Below are 16,099 nucleotides of genomic sequence, written 5' to 3' on the forward strand. Positions count from 1 at the left end.
GGAAGTTTTTCTCCACTTCTTCCTGGACACTTTTCATCGCAGTTGCTTTGAAAAACATCGAGCTTTCTTCCCACTGATAACTTAGCACGATTTTCTTTTAACATGTTTTTCCGTCGAGCGGTTTTATTCGTCATGTTTGTTCGTCTTTCTTCCCCGCTGAGGGTTTTATCGGAGCCGCCCCTGAACTGCACTCAACCGGTAAGACGGAGATCGTTGAATCCTTGTATAATGTATAATGTTTGGATTTTTCGAAAATCATGATCGAATCTGCGCTAAACTGGTGACACAGCACTTCCTGCAAGGAGTACTATCTTCATTGGTAGTTTATTAATTTAATATGTAAGTTATTACGTAGTTTAGACGTATTTTATGAAAGGATTAGGATGTTTTGGTTTAAAAATGTTGACCACAAATGTCTTTATGATTCTGAATAAACAATATTTTGACAGTAAAGACCCATTTAGTCTACCTTTTTGTTTAAATGTTAATGTATCCTTTTATTTCAGGGTTTAAGATGCAAGGTCGAAACAAGTGAGTCAATGAGTCTTTTATTTTCATTCCATTTGATATTATTAACTCCTAAGATGTCTTGTTTACTCTGACTGGTAAACATAGTCAAAACAATTAATAATAATAATAATAATAATAATAAAACAATAAAGTTTTACCTTACATTACCTTAGTCATCCTTATGTAAGTTAGAGTAATAAGGAGAGATTTGTGTGTGTGTGTGTGTGTGTGTGTGTGGGGGTGTGTGTGTGTGTGTGTGGGTGTGTGTGTGTGTGTGTGTGTGTGTGTGTGTGTGTGTGTGTGTGTGTGTGTGTGTGTGTGTGTAGGTAACTGCATGGATCCAGGCTGGTTGAGGGTGAACAAGTACACTCCTGGAAGTCCAGAGGAGCTGGAGGTGGGCCTGGACTTCAGGGAGGACCAGGAGTCTGGACGCCTGCAAGCTGTTCTCCTGGCGAGATGGAAGCTCCGAGATGAAGGCGAGGAGCAAATCTAAAGAACAAATTGAAAGAGAATAAAGAGCTGACCCTACAATTAGTGAAGAGAGAATCTAACATGCAAACAATAAATTAAGAATCTAATTAAAGAAGAGAAGGTAAGTCTAGACGGAGAGAGGGATTAACATTAAAATGGGGGGGAAGAAAGAATCTAACGATGAGCTAAAAGTAAAATAAAAAGCTTATCTTACAATAAAACAATCAAAATAATGGTCGTGATCATTTAATGGGAGAATAAAAAATGTGAGGATTTAATTTAATTTTAATTTGATTATTAGAAAAAGAATCTCAGAAGGGAAATGTAATGTTTTAATGAATCAATAGTAATTAAAGATTGTTTATTTAGGATAAAAAAGGGATCATATAATAAGATCATGTAGGAAGAGAAAATCTAACAATAAATTATAACAAAAATAATAGAAAAACAGATCCTCCTAAACAAAAAAAGATTCTTGAATCTAACATAAAAATTTAAGAAGAGATAATATTATGTTAAGTTGTGTTTACATCACTGGCAACACAATTTTCTGATTCTGAAATAAAAGATAATCTAACGTAAAGTGGAAAATATAGAAATAAAATACAGAATACTTTCTTATTTGAGTAACTAAGATTACAAAAAAAAAGCTTATCTGATGTGAGAATCTCAGGTAAGAGAGTTAAACATTCCAATAAAAAGAATATGAAAGTAAAGGTTAGATGGAATATAGAGAATCCAACATCTTGTCAGCAGAAGAAGAGAATCTTACACCGAGCAAGAGTTAGATTTTACTGTAGTTGACAGGGGCCGGCCTGGCATTAACAGTGACATTAAAAGGGATTCTCACATGTTGTCGTTGATCTCCACCAGGCAGCATTTGTCACCTCACTGCCACGGAGCTCCATGTCCTGGATAAAGCCACCAACAAGAACGTCTGCGTTCGATATTCCTTCAGCGACCAACTTCCCATGAGGAACCCACAGTGGAGAAAGGTTTGACCCCCATCTTGCTTTCATCTGGTGGTGGTTCGTGTGATGAACTAGAAACAAGTTTTAAGTCAAATTCACTCTTAAGTTTTGGTGCTGACAGAACTATATTGGGGGTTCACAGTGGTCCTTCTCTGCTGACATGCTGGTTCTGGACCCAGGGGAGTACCTAGTGTCGGTCTTCAACATCCCAAAACCAGAACAGGGTCACAGCAGCTACGACGTCTGCAAAGACTTGGACGTCCCGGGTGAGTTCCAGACACGCTCAAAATAGTTGCTTTTTGTAAAGAGCCGTGAAGAGTCTCCAGGATTTATGAGCAAATGTTTGGATCAGTACCTCCTGGGAAACTTTACCTTACCATTCACCACAGTAGTATAAGCTGTAGTGTTGGTAGTGATAGAGGTGACAGTTATAGAAGTAAGATCTATAGTAATAGTATTAGCAGCAGTGGAGTTAGTAGTGATGGTAATAGTAGCATTTACAGCTGTGTTAGAGTGTTGGTACTACAAGTAGAAATGGCTTTAGTGGTTTTACTGGTAGTAGTTATAATAGAAGTAGTTGTGATAGTGGTAGTAGTCATAGTAGAAATAATAGATGTAGCATCAGTGGTGGTTCTAGCACTAGTAGTAGTTGTTGATTCTTTTTTAACTAGTAGTAGTAGAAGCAGTATGAGGAGTTGGAGTTGTAGTAGTAATACTAGTAGTATCAATTTAAGCAATATAATAAGTTGTAGTACTCTCTTGTTTTACTGGTAGTGTAAGTAAAGTCTGTAGTTCTAGTAGTAGCATTAATAGCACTATAAGTAGTTTTAGCTATAGTAGTAGTCGTAGTAGTAGTATCATCAGTAGTGGTTATTAGACCTTGTAGAACTTGTAATAGCAGTATTTGATCTTGCTGTTGTTTCAGTTGTAATAGTTTTACAACAATACTTGTAGTAGCAATTTTAGCACCAGACAGTTAAGTACTTTCTTGTTTAACTGGTAATAGTAGTAAAGATAGTAGTTCTTGTAGTACCATTATTAGCACTACAACTAAGTTGTAGCACTTGTAGTAGTAGAAATAGTAATTGTATCAACAGTTGTTTAAATAGAAGTAACACTTTATACTAGTTTTAGCACTAGGAGTAGTCATAATAGTAGTAGAAACAGTAGCAGTAGGATTATTAGTAGTGCTAATAGTAGTAGTACTCACAGTAGCAGTAGTAGTAATAGCAGTAGTAGTATTAGTAGAAGTATTAACAGTAATAGTAATAATATAATTAGTAGTGTAAATAATGGCAGTAGTAATAATAGTAGTAGCAGTCACAGTAGTAGTAGTAATAGCAGAAGTAGAAGTAATTACATTAGTAGTCGTAGCAGAAGAATTAGTGGTTATAGTAGTAGTAATGGCAGTAGTCGTAGTAGACATATTTTTTAGTAGGTACAGTATTAGTAGTAGTAGAAGAAGTAATTACATTAGTAGTAATAGCAGGATAATGAGTGGTTGTAGTAGTAGTAATAGCAGTAGTAGTAGACATATTTTTTAGTAGGTAAAGTATTTTTAATAGTAGTATTAGTAGTAGTAGTGGTGGTAGAAGTAGTTCAAGTAGTAGTAGTAGTAGCAGAATAATTAGTGGTTGTAGCAGTAGTAATAACAGTAGTAGTTGACATATTTTTTAGTATGTAAAGTATTCTTAATAGTAGTATTAGTAGTAGTAGTAGAAGTAGTTACAGTAGTAGTAGCAGAATAATTAGTGGTTGTAGCAGTAGTAATAACAGTAGTAGTTGACATATTTTTTAGTAGGTAAAGTATTAGTAGTAGTAGAAGAAGTAATTACATTAGTAGTAATAGCAGGATAATGAGTGGTTGTAGTAGTAGTAATAGCAGTAGTAGTAGACATATTTTTTAGTAGGTAAAGTATTTTTAATAGTAGTATTAGTAGTAGTAGTAGTGGTAGAAGTAGTTCAAGTAGTAGTAGTAGTAGCAGAATAATTAGTGGTTGTAGCAGTAGTAATAACAGTAGTAGTTGACATATTTTTTAGTAGGTAAAGTATTCTTAATAGTAGTATTAGTAGTAGTAGTAGAAGTAGTTACAGTAGTAGTAGCAGAATAATTAGTGGTTGTAGCAGTAGTAGTAGTATTAGTAGTGGAAGTGAAATTAGTAGTTGTAAAAGTAGCTGAAGTAACAGCAGTAGTAATAAATGAACGTAGGAGTAGTAGTTGTACTTGTACTGTAGAAGTAGTACCAGCAACAGTACTGATCACGTGACTGGTGTGTTGCACAGGCTGTCATCATCCAAAGATGCAGAGGACGTGGTTCTGCATCGAGAGAGGTCAGTGTGTCCGTCACTGTCAGTCCACAGTCTTGACTCTGACGCTGTCACCTCACAGGAAGTCTCTGGCAGCCGAACATCAGCCTGAGCGTCATCTCAGTGGAGCGAGGACCGTCGGAGCTGAGGGTCTCCTTCGACGCCGACGCTCTGTGCGACTCGTACATCGTGGTGTTGCTGTGCGGCTCCGCTCAAGAGAGCCGGCGAGTGATCCGGGTGAGACCACGCCTCCTCGTCACGTCTTCACTTCACGTCTTGAATCACGTCTGATTCAATGGTTTACGACCCAGATCTGGCTTTCAAACGCCACATCCTGCAGCTTTCAAGAAACTAGAGCGACATTTAGAACCCACTTATTTAGAAAGTTACTTGTTGCAATCTGCAGGTTGACCTACTTTACTTCCTTTGGAAGAGGCAGCTGCACATACTTAAGTCGGACAGAACTTTGACTTCATCTTGTTTTCTTGCTTTTTATATGTTTCTCTCTCAAAAACGTAATTTCTTATTGATATAAAAATATCAGTTATTATCATATTATTACAAGTAATAAGCTGAATAAAACTATTGTAATAAATAATTTACAATGAAAGTTTTTTTTATCTAATTGTTTAATTTTTATCCAATTTATTTTTATTTTTAATGAAAAATTGCTGTATTTCCTGTGTTTAATTGGAAAAAAACAATTTCAAAAATCTATAAAGTTCTACCTAACCTAACCTAACCTAATTATATATATATATTGTACTGTAGTAGTTCTCTAGAAATAGGAAAATATTAATTATTTTTAATTCCTTTTTTTTTTTTTAATAAATATTCTATACATACAATCATATCTGATTTCTTGGTTTTTCCGAGCAAAAAACAAAAATAAAAACTGTACATACTAAAAGTAACAAAATAGGGAATTGTTGGAATGTAAATTACATTTTCAACATTTTAACTTACCTTTTTTAAATTTTATTATTCATTCATTTTCCTTTTTTTTTTTTCTAAAAAATGATTTTAACCAGTTTTATTTTTGGATAATCTCAGAATTTACTTTAAAAAAAAAAAATGGTTTCTTCTTCAGGGCAACCACACCACCTTGCAGGCGTCGTTCAGTCTCAGTAAATGTCCGAGATTCATCTGCCAGATCGAAGTGTCGGTGAGACGAACCGCTATTTCTCTCAATCTTTCTCCCATTTCCAGGTTTTTTAATCTGTTTTCGATCCCAGCTAAAGCCTCTCTTCCCGTCGTGTGGCCAAGACTGCCGGCGCCACAGGTCCAAGTTGGATTTCTGCCTCAAGTCAACAGGTAACGTTCACTAGGACGGGTGATGACATCATGTTAACAGACTTTTGTCGCTCAGTCGACCCTCCAGACACGTCGGCGTATAAGTTCATCGTGGCCGGCGTAGTGGTGGGGGTGGTATGTGTCGCCGTGGTGATCGCCATCTTCATCTCCTGCCCCAGAAAAAGTGAGTGAGGTCATCAACCGTTTCACATCACAGTTACTTTACCAACGCTTGGACCACGGATTCAGGCCAACCTAGTCCATGGTTGGACACTAGTTACAACTTGAAATGAGGACACGGTATCAAACTGTATCATGAAGCCTCATCCACTGTTTCATGACCCACCTTGCCCCTCCTATCTTCCAGGTAACCACAGTGAAGCAGCATTAACCGCGTTTGAGGAAAAGCCAATTGGGAGGACGCTAAAAGAAGCACCCAAAGTTCTGGTCATCTACTCCCAGGACCACAGTCTCTACCGGGACATTGTGCTGAAGCTGTGCGCCTTCCTTCAGGCAAAGTGCGGCACACAGGTCCTGGTGGACCTTCTGGACACCACCTCGGTGGGCCTGGTGGGTCGTCTCCGCTGGCTGGAGTGGCAACGGCAGCAGATGAAAAACCCGTCGGACAAGGTCCTGGTCCTCTGCTCCCGAGGGGTTCAGGCCAAGTGGAAAGCCATGTGTGGCTGCGGGCGGGTTACGTTGAGGGAAGATCTTCTGTCCCCCACCGACGACATGCTGACCCCCTTCCTGAACCTCTTCCTGCCTGACATGCACCAGGCCGGGATGCAGGGGAAGTACATGGTGGCGTACTTCGAGGACGTCTGCAGCGAACAGGACGTGCCGTCGGTCTTCGACATCAGCGTCAAGTACAGGCTGATGAAGCACTTCGAAGACCTGTACTTCCGCATCCTGGACCTGGAGAAGTACCAGCCGCATCAGGTGAACCACATCCAGGGAATCGGTGGCGAGGAGTACTTCCTCTGCCCCTCGGGCGAAGCTCTCTGCAGAGCCATCAACACATTCCGGGTCTACCAGACGGCACACCCGGATTGGTTTGAGAAGGAGTGCGTCAGCAGCGAAGAGGAGATCCTGACAGAAGCCAACCAGCTCATCGACCAACACCACATCCTGCCCGTCCTGGAGTGTCTTCCCGTCATCACAGAAGGACTTCCTGTCTTCCATAATGTGGTGGAGATCTGTCACACTGATAACAGGGTCCAGGTGGTGACCCCAGAGATCAGCCTGGATGGGCAGCGATCCTCTTTGGCAGAGGTGCTCGTGAACCCATCGTGTGACTCAGATCTGGCTCGTGGATTCATGAACCAACTGCGTCCGCACGACTGGAGTCCAACGCCCATTCTCGGAGCTCCCCCTTCCAGCGGCACCCCATCACCGTACCTCAACATGAATGCAGGTCCTGTTGAGCACGACGAGACAGACTTTCTCCTGCCTTTCAGCTCACAACTGGTCCTCTCAGACCTCCCTGCCTCGGAGTCAGACGTCAGGATAAGGAAGGAAGGATATGGAGATGGACCTTCAGAGGGTGTGCCGGAGGAGATGGACGAGCTGGAGGCGCTCGTGCCTGAGCCTAAAGGCCTCAACAGCGGATCTGACCACGGCTACCAGTCCAAAACGTCTTCCCAGGATGTGGTCCACCTTGGAGTGGACCCACTGGCGGCTCTCGCTCAGTTGCAGGAGGAGCTGTTTCTGAACAGCCTTGAAGCCTGTGAGAGCGAATGAATGGACATCTTTGGTTTATATATCTCGGTTTATTTCAGAGATTTATATTTCTGCCTTAAAAGAAGAGATCTTGATAGTGCTAATGGTCCTTGTTGTGGATCGCTATGACAACAATCTGTAGATTTGAATCCAACCATCTTCGCAACTTTTTAAAGTTTTCGGTTCTCATGAGCTGAATTATAGAAGTGATTTATTGGTTTAAGGAAATGACATCACAGGATTGATGAAGTTAGTTACGTTTTTCTCTTCGTTTCAATATCTCAGAACCTTGAGTTAAGCTCCGCCCCTCATCGTTTCCCCTTGTATCGTGATCCTCCGAGGAGGAGAAGAGATGGGAAGCATTTAGAGTCAGTCGATGACTCTGAAGCAACACAAGTATATACTTTAATGTGTAGTATTATGAACTTCATTTCCATGAAGGAGGTTCCAAAAGAATCTTCAGTGGAGAAATGAGACGATCGCAAAGTATGTTGAATCAACGAGACAAAATGAGTTCAAGTTCTTCAATCATCTGAAGTTTTTTTGATGAAGATGTCGACTCTATTTGTGTGCAGTTTGAATTCTCAATGACGATGTAAACACAACTGTTTTTGTTTGAATTAAAAAAAAGCGTAGCTTCACATAGTGTCGACCACTCGTTCATTAACGTGGTTGGTCGCACCTTTTTCCGAGAGAATGATGAAATAATAGATTTTTTGGAGAACAAATGTGGGAACATCTAAGAAAAATAAATAAACGTTAAAATATTTCAACGAAATAATGTTTTCATTCATATTTCAACTATTATTTCAGATTATTTAACCTTATTTGTTTCCATATTCAAAACCAAATTACAGGGAAAGAATAATGAAAAATAAAACAAATCTTTATGAAGACACAAAACATTTTCACATAATTAAGGAAGATTCTGCTGGAAAAACTTGCACATTTTTAATTTAGATGTTTAGATACACTGTATTGAAACTGATGCTGATAAATAAAATGACAATAATAACATACATTTATAATATATATTAACAATTTACAATTATTTACATAGACTATCATTTACAATACATGTTTATGATAGTGATGTTCTGATGAATCATCATGAAGCAGTGTCATTATTTTCAGAGTCCACTAGATGGCGGTCTCTGCACTATTTTCTTTTGTTTTAAACAACTGTTCTAATAAAACATCATTTTTAAACTGATGGCGCCCCCTACTGACGTCTAAACAACATGACACTGCTTCATGAAGCTTCATCAGACCATCACTAATGTCAATAAGAGTATATTATATAACAGGTAAAATAAATCTGAAATAAAAATGCCCTTTTATGGTCATTTCCTCTGGTTTATTGAGAGCTCCACCACACGACACTGTCATGACACAGTTACAGTTTATACACATCAACAGCGACACCTGTTAACTACAGAGAAGTGTGTTTCTGTCAACACGTCGAAGCAAACGATTCTTAGAAACGAGAAAAGCGTCAAATCTGCTCGTGCAGGTCAAAGTTCAACTCCTGTGTCAGAAGATACTTTGGTGGATGTTGATGTAAAATCAAAGGCGTTTCGTTAACATGTATGTATGACAAAAGTATGACATCATCACACGCACCTCGACTGACTGGACACAGGAGGACAACAACACTGGACGAGGGAGTGTTTTTGTTTCTTCAAATACATGTTTACAAATCATTCACAGTTTATCCATCACTTATTAGTTTTAACCAAACCTCAGAGATCTGTACAGCCATTAAACATTATTAACAGTTATCTTACTTCGTTAGTATTGTTTTAAACTTTGTTACTTTTTTTTATGTATAATTATCATTATTGCTCAATTTCTTTTTTTATCCACTATCTTTGAATAGCCAATATTTACATTTATTTGATTGTATTAAACTGCCTGATTAAATTAACGTCTCAAAAAACTAGATTAAAACTAAATTGTATTTTAGTTCATTGCAACCATTTGTTATCATTTCTATAAACACGTTTTTTAAAAACAGATAAATAAACAATGAAAATTACCAAAACAAATACATTTTAAAAAATAGTTTGTTATACACTTGACTCTATTTTTATTTTTTGAATCATGATTTGAGTCAAAGTCTTATTTATATTTTTATCAGATTTAAATTATAAATAAATGAACTTTATTTTTGTGCTGGGAAGATATTTAAGAATAAATATCCAGATTTGTTTTCCTGGGGAATCAACTTTTAATTTTTTATAAAATGTATTCAGTTAAATATTTGAATATTAAAATATAATATATATGTAATATACATTTTTGAATAATAAGAATGGTTTAGAATTAATGACTTACTTTTATATATACTTTGTTGCTTAAAACTTTGCTTTAGTTTTACATTGTATACATACATTTAATTTTAAATCCTGTAAAAATCGTTTTTAAATTCACTATTTATTTGAAGTTATCAATCCAATGAGGTTTTCTTTTATCCAAATTTTTAAATCAATCATTTTAATTAAAATCTAAAGTTATAATTTTTTATTTTAGTTTGTTACATTTTTTTAGCCTTTAAAAAAAATGTATATCTTTAATTGCAGGGATTAAAGATTTTACTCTTTTAAATGTTGAATCCTTCTTTATTTTTTATAATTCTCAGGTGTATTTTCTTTTGATTTAACACTTAAAAATAACGAATACCGCCTGTGACACGTCTACTACATAATAGGTGTACAAATACCCAGAAGTGTGCTACTGACAATAGATCCTTCAGCAGTTGAGCTGCACTCAAGGCACCTGACCTCTGACCTCGACACTGACCTCTGTGAGGACCATAGCGGAGGGAATTGCACCGGATTCCCAACATAAAAATAGGCACTAAACTCTGACAAATATTGCACGACGTCATCACAGTACAGTGGAATGTGCTAAACTCATGTGAGGAGTGCAAATACAGATGTGCAACAACACAGGTTTTGTTTGCAAGTGAGTGTAACAACACGTCGACTCCTGTACCAACTTATGAATGATTGTCTGAAACGAACGAACCGTCTCTCAGGTCTGGATGTCTTTAAAGCAGTTTGTGGAAACATCAAAAGAAGGATTTTTGTAAACGTACTCTCGGTCAGATGAGTGACGTGTTAACGTCTGCAGGTGTGTTTCCATAAGTTCAGTAAATCTCAACTCGAGACTCATCAAGTTTGTCTGCAAGAGCTCTTAATATGTGAGGTTGTTAAAGATAAACCTCTGAAAAATCCCCAGAAACACTTGAATCTGAAATGAATGTATAACATGTTCATGTTCTGTTTAAAAACAGTATTTCCTGATAAATAAGTGTCAGTTTAAGACTGTAAGATAAATAAATATATACGTACATTTTAGCCTTAAATTGGAGTTTAACTCAGTGGCGTCCATTCCTAAGTGAGTCAACAAATGGCACGATTGCTAAGCTAGCATCTAGGCTACAACTCACGCTGACACACAAGTAGGACAGGTGTAAGAAAAATAAATCCAAATAGTCATTTGTAAGCTTGGGACCCCAAACATATTGAGGGTGACAAGAAAATTCAAGTGAATGCTTTTAACTATGAATCAACAATCATAAGCTTTTGTGCTGTAAACTCATACCATTTTTTTTTTCTGAAAGTGTGGGGAAAAAAATGCCTTTCATACAATTTTAAATCATTAATAAATTAAAAATAATTAAAATGTCTGTATTTGAGCTATTATTTATATTTGTTTTGTATTTTAAGCTTTTAGATTTTAGTGATAGCTAGGGATTAGTATGTTTTTTATATTTATATAATTGGCCAAACCAAAAATATGTTTTTGATTTGTATTTTCATTTTACATCTCTGTGAATTATCACTGCTTAATGAATTTAACTGGAGCATTAAGTTATCGTAAGAAAGAGTGTGCTGGTTCTACGAACAGTTGGTGAGGTTTCATGATACAGTTTTATAGTGTTCGCGTTCTCAAAGGACACTAGATGGCGCTCTCTGCTCCATGATCTTTGGCTCATAATCCAAAGAAACCTCACATGGTTTTCGAACTGACACTGTATCGTGAAGCCTCATCAAACCACACTTTTATTTGACTTGATTTTTAAGTATTTATTGTATCTCTGCTTCGTTGTACCAGTGCTAACATCTCAGCAAAACACACCTGCGGACGTGAACAACAAGAGGAAACATAACATGTCCTTTTTTAAAAAATGTCCATCGACCTCTAGTGGAGTATTTTCCGATTGCAGTCACATGGAAACAGGGCTAACTGCACCACTGGCTAAAGCTATTTCAAATCAAAATGTTTTTTTTTTGTGTTACACATGAAAGTATCGTAAGTTTACACCGACTCCTACATGTCAGCTGCTCTTACCCTGACAGTATTTACAACCATAAATATTTATAATCCCTTTCTCTATATCTCACAACAGGTTCATTCCAACAGGTTTTTCATACTCAGCGTAGCATTTCAACAAACCTTAAACTCGGACTGAACCTAAGGCAGACTTTCAAAAACACAAAGTGCACATAAGAGTATTTTTGGTCAGAAGACCTGATAGAAAGTAAACCTACAATCGATCCCAGGAGCAGCATTGATAAAGCAAAAAAACACCAGCGGTCCAAAGCTTCAATTGCACTTTTAAGTTCCCGACAAAAAGGTCCAATACGGTCACACTCAGGTCCAGTAGGATTTGATGGCGCTGGTTTTTTTGGACGTAGCACCTTCGGACCGGTCATAAGGCCTGGTTCCTGACAGTTAAAAAAAAAACCTGAAGGAGTTGAAGGTAATCCAATGGATCAGGCGGCGCGTGAAGTGTTGCAGGCGTTTCCCGGTGGACAGACGAGCTGAAGAACCTTTTTAAAGCACCTTTGAGCCATTTTACGGAGTCATTTTGAGGGCAACACAATTTAGGGGAATATCTTGATCAAAACTTCCTTTTGTTCGTGACCTTAATCCGAGCTATCGTGACTTCCTGGCAGCAATTTCCTGAAGCATCAAAAGCTCTTCTCTCTACAGTAATTGAATCTAGAAGGTTAATATTGTCTCTGTACTTTTGACTGGAGGAGAACTCCGGCCTGCTTCACTTATTGGCCGACATTTTGACATAATATGATATGTTTTGACATGTTTTTGACATGTTTTGACAGACCAAGAAAACTAAAGGAATATAATCCATTTCAGTTGTGTTCATGGTTCTATTGGACCTCCAGGTCCCAAATATATATTTGACATTGAGACTTTGTCTCAAACGAAGTTCAAAGGTTAAGACGAAAGATAAATGATATTAAACTCTTGATTTTAATATCAGAAAGATGCATTAAGATGGACAGTAAAGGCTACAAACATGACACGTGTGACCAAAAAATGTCGTCCTGTTGATTTCTATAAAGTTAGCGTTCAGCAACAGCTAGCAAAACTCATGCGATTAAATTTACAATTTTATTCTTCTAATAAAAAATATTAGCTTCAGTCATGTCTGCTGGTAACAACCTCACATATTTTGGTTGAATCAGAGGTCGTGGTGTATAAACAACGACTCAGCGATGTAGCCTTGTTTGCTTCAGTTAGCATTAGCTTAACAAAAAGCTAATTTGTCTATTTTTCACAAAATGCTTTTTATTTCTTCATTTTTTCATGTCAAAATGAAAACATTTTGTTCCATAATAGCGAAATGGGTCATTCTATGAAACCAAAGCCATTTTTTGGGCTCCCCCAAAAATGTAAAAAGAGTTTTAAATGACATAACTTGTAACTTGTAACAAAATGCAAAATTCCCCAATGTCTGGAAAAGCTGACGTTGTATTTAAACTGACTTTTCTTCTTTTTTGAACGATATTTGTACCTTTTCCTTATTAAAATCATGCTCTTGATACTATAGTTTTTTCTTCTTCAAAATGTAAGTATCCCCCATGTTCTATTACAAAGCCACTGTTTTTTTTAGCGACATCACAGACAGCAGATGACATAACTCCAACCCTTGCAGGAGCCAAGGCCTCAAACGGGCAGGTTCGTGTTCATTTTGGTTGTTAGAGAGTCATTAACTGGAACGAAAACGACCCCGTAGAATTATTAGCTAAAACATGTTTGTACGGTATTAACAGTTATGTAAGACCTAACCGAATGCTATACTTGCTAGCTTGGCTAATGGCTAAAAGTACTAGCTGCAGTTAATTTTGCGGTGATATTTACCACCCTGTAACATTGTTTATCGTATATATTTTGAATATTAGAATAAAATTCTGTAAATCTCCATTGAAAGAACAATTCTATAATTCTAATATTAAATCATGTTTTATTAAAGGGAATCCTATTTTCAAAAATCTAACTCTCTTGAAGTATTTTTCTCCAGGATGCAGTTTCCTGTTCATTTAAAGACTTAAAATGTTAGACTTTAGATAACTTTTAATTGAATGCCATGAGTTACAGGGTGGTAAAGATAAATGTAATATATTCACGTCTGAGATGATGATTTAAAAAAATAAAATAACAAAGTATAAATGGCACCGGTTTCGTCGAGAGAGCCCTGGCGGTCCAGGTGCGTCCAGGTGCGTCCAGGTGCGTCCAGGTGCGTCCAGGTGCGTCCAGGTGCGTCCAGGTGAAGCCGGTCTAGGACTGGGTGACCGCCAGGGTGTTGACGTACCCGTGCGGACACATGTCGTTCTCGGACACGCAGTGCGAGAACTGGGCCGGGTTCGAGCCCCCCGCCAGCTTGCGGACCCCCCGCAGCGCCGCGTACTGGTCCAGCAGCTCCAGCACCTTGCACGCCAGGAAGAAGACGTTCTTGAACATGAACACGGACACGGGCATGTCGTGCGCGTACACCAGCAGGCAGCGCACGGCCAGCAGCGGCGCGTTCACCAGCAGGGCGGCCAGCAGGCGCGTGCACAGGCCGCGGCACCGCAGCTCAGACGCGGTGAGCTCGTGCAGCCAGAGCACGGGCACGGCCAGGGCCACGAAGTACGCGCACACCACCGTGTACTTGAGGTGCGGCGCCAGGCTCGCCTCGGGCTTCAGCAGCAGCAGCGGCTCCAGCAGCGTGAAGCCGTCCAGCAGGTCCAGGCAGGTGGTCAGGAAGCAGGCGTGCGAGTGGTGCCGGGTCACGCCGTTCTGGTCCTCGGTGATGGCGTTGAGCAGGCAGAAGAGCAGCGGCGCGGACAGCAGCATCACGACCTTGAACCCGGTGACCCCGCACGGCACCTTGAGCGCCACCAGCGCCAGGATGGACGTCTCCAGCACCAGCACCACCTTGGGCGTGCACGCGATGACGTAGATGAGCCAGGCCAGGTAGGCGTACGTGAACTCGCCCAGGCTGCAGCCCAGCGCCGAGCTGCGCGCGTGGAAGCCGCAGGCGCGCTCCCGCTTGCTGCGCGCGTTCTTGACGAAGAAGATGCCCCAGCCGGAGAGGACCACCAGGTCGGTGGCGATCCACGAGCACCAGTACAGGTCGGTGAAGACGATGAGGTAGAAGTCCAGGACGCCGCCCTGCAGGACCAGCAGCAGGAAGCAGAGGCTCTTGTAGAGCAGGCTGCGCGTGGAGCGGTGCTCCAGCAGCAGCGGGCGGCTCGGAGCCAGCTCCCCCGACGTCATGGCGCGAGAGGCGGCCACCAGGCGCTGGATGCTGCCGCCGCCGGTGGTGGTCTGCGTGTCCCGCCGCCCGGGTCCCAAGGAGGAGGAGGAGGAGGAGGAGGAGGAAGAGGAGGAGGAGGAGGAGGAGGACACGGGCGAGGCTGGACACAAGCTCAGCTCGGACTGGAAGCGACTGGCCTTAGGATTGTTGTCCCGGGTTCCTTGGATCATTGTATTTTTTTGCTCCGGTCTCCTCCCTTTTTTCCCCCGACTTTCCTCCTTCCTCCTCCTGCTGCTGCTGTGAGAGGAGGAGGAGAAACAGACATGCGCACGGAGGGCAACCACTGGCAGATCATTTTTGATCATCGTCTGGAAAGAAAAAAAGATGGATCAGATTTCTATTATTATCACTATGATTATATCCATGTCCTCTTCAGAGTGTTTTCCATTAAAAGCAATGTATTATAAAATAATGACATTTGTGTTTATTATTTTTTTTTAATTCTGGGTGAAAGCGCACAAAAAGGAATATTATATCCCAATAACAGTTGTAACAATAAATCACTTATTTTTAATTGAAAAGTGGTCAACTGAAGTTTTTGTTTGAATGACACAACTCCTCTTTTAAGTCATTTTCTTTTTAACAATTACATTTTAAATTCCTCGACGTCTGGGAAGTCTCCACGTTGTATTAACATAATTTTCATCTTTACATTATTAAAATTCGCCCCTCAAAATCCATTTTAAAATGTGCTACGAATGACATAACGTTAAGTCATTTTTAAAACGAGAACATGCTTGATTTGTTTCTATGTCAGGAAAATACATCATTAATACAGAATTTTCTCGTTTTCTTAACCAAAATTTCACCTTTTCTTTATTCATTATTTCAATCAGAAACCTTTATTTGTCCCGCGAGGGGAAATTCGGTTTAACAACAGCAAGCAAAAAAATAAAAACACCCAGAAATAAAATAATAAAAAGAAAAAGAAAATCTAAATAGAATAGAAAATAAATCTGCACTATATTATATATACACAATCATATTTACAAAAATAACAAGAAAGGTGCAGTTAAATAATTATCTTGGTGTGTTCTTGTTGTGGAGTCTGATGGCAGCAGGGAGGAAGGACCTGCGGTACCTCTACCTCACACACCAGGGATGGAGCATCCTATCACTGATGGAGCTCCTCAATGCCCTCAGTGTGTGCTGGAGAGGGTGAGATAATTCAGGAGTGGCCCCCGGACACCAAACGACCCCAACCTCCGGAGCA

The 16,099-nt window shown here is 39.5% G+C and overlaps 2 protein-coding genes across 2 annotated transcripts; one reads left to right on the forward strand and one right to left on the reverse strand.

Moving 5' to 3' along the window:
* il17ra1a (interleukin 17 receptor A1a) lies at nucleotides 1–9,581 on the forward strand. The gene is made up of 11 exons (XM_087787378.1): nucleotides 1–198; nucleotides 507–531; nucleotides 837–986; nucleotides 1,855–1,976; nucleotides 2,095–2,218; nucleotides 4,236–4,283; nucleotides 4,342–4,496; nucleotides 5,350–5,424; nucleotides 5,495–5,573; nucleotides 5,629–5,736; nucleotides 5,920–9,581. Exons 1-11 carry the CDS (start codon nucleotides 103–105, stop codon nucleotides 7,290–7,292), a joined length of 2,355 nt encoding a protein of 784 aa, XP_087643504.1. The 5' UTR covers nucleotides 1–102; the 3' UTR covers nucleotides 7,293–9,581.
* A 262-nt stretch (nucleotides 9,582–9,843) lies between these two features.
* On the reverse strand, nucleotides 9,844–15,283 carry tmem121b (transmembrane protein 121B). Its single transcript, XM_087787379.1, has one exon. It carries the CDS (start codon nucleotides 15,189–15,191, stop codon nucleotides 13,866–13,868), a length of 1,326 nt encoding a protein of 441 aa, XP_087643505.1. The 5' UTR covers nucleotides 15,192–15,283; the 3' UTR covers nucleotides 9,844–13,865.
* Between the last annotated feature and the right edge of the window lie 816 nt (nucleotides 15,284–16,099).

This window comes from Callionymus lyra, chromosome 3 (assembly GCF_982586985.1).
Source record: "Callionymus lyra chromosome 3, fCalLyr1.hap1.1, whole genome shotgun sequence".
Lineage (NCBI taxonomy): Eukaryota > Metazoa > Chordata > Actinopteri > Syngnathiformes > Callionymidae > Callionymus > Callionymus lyra.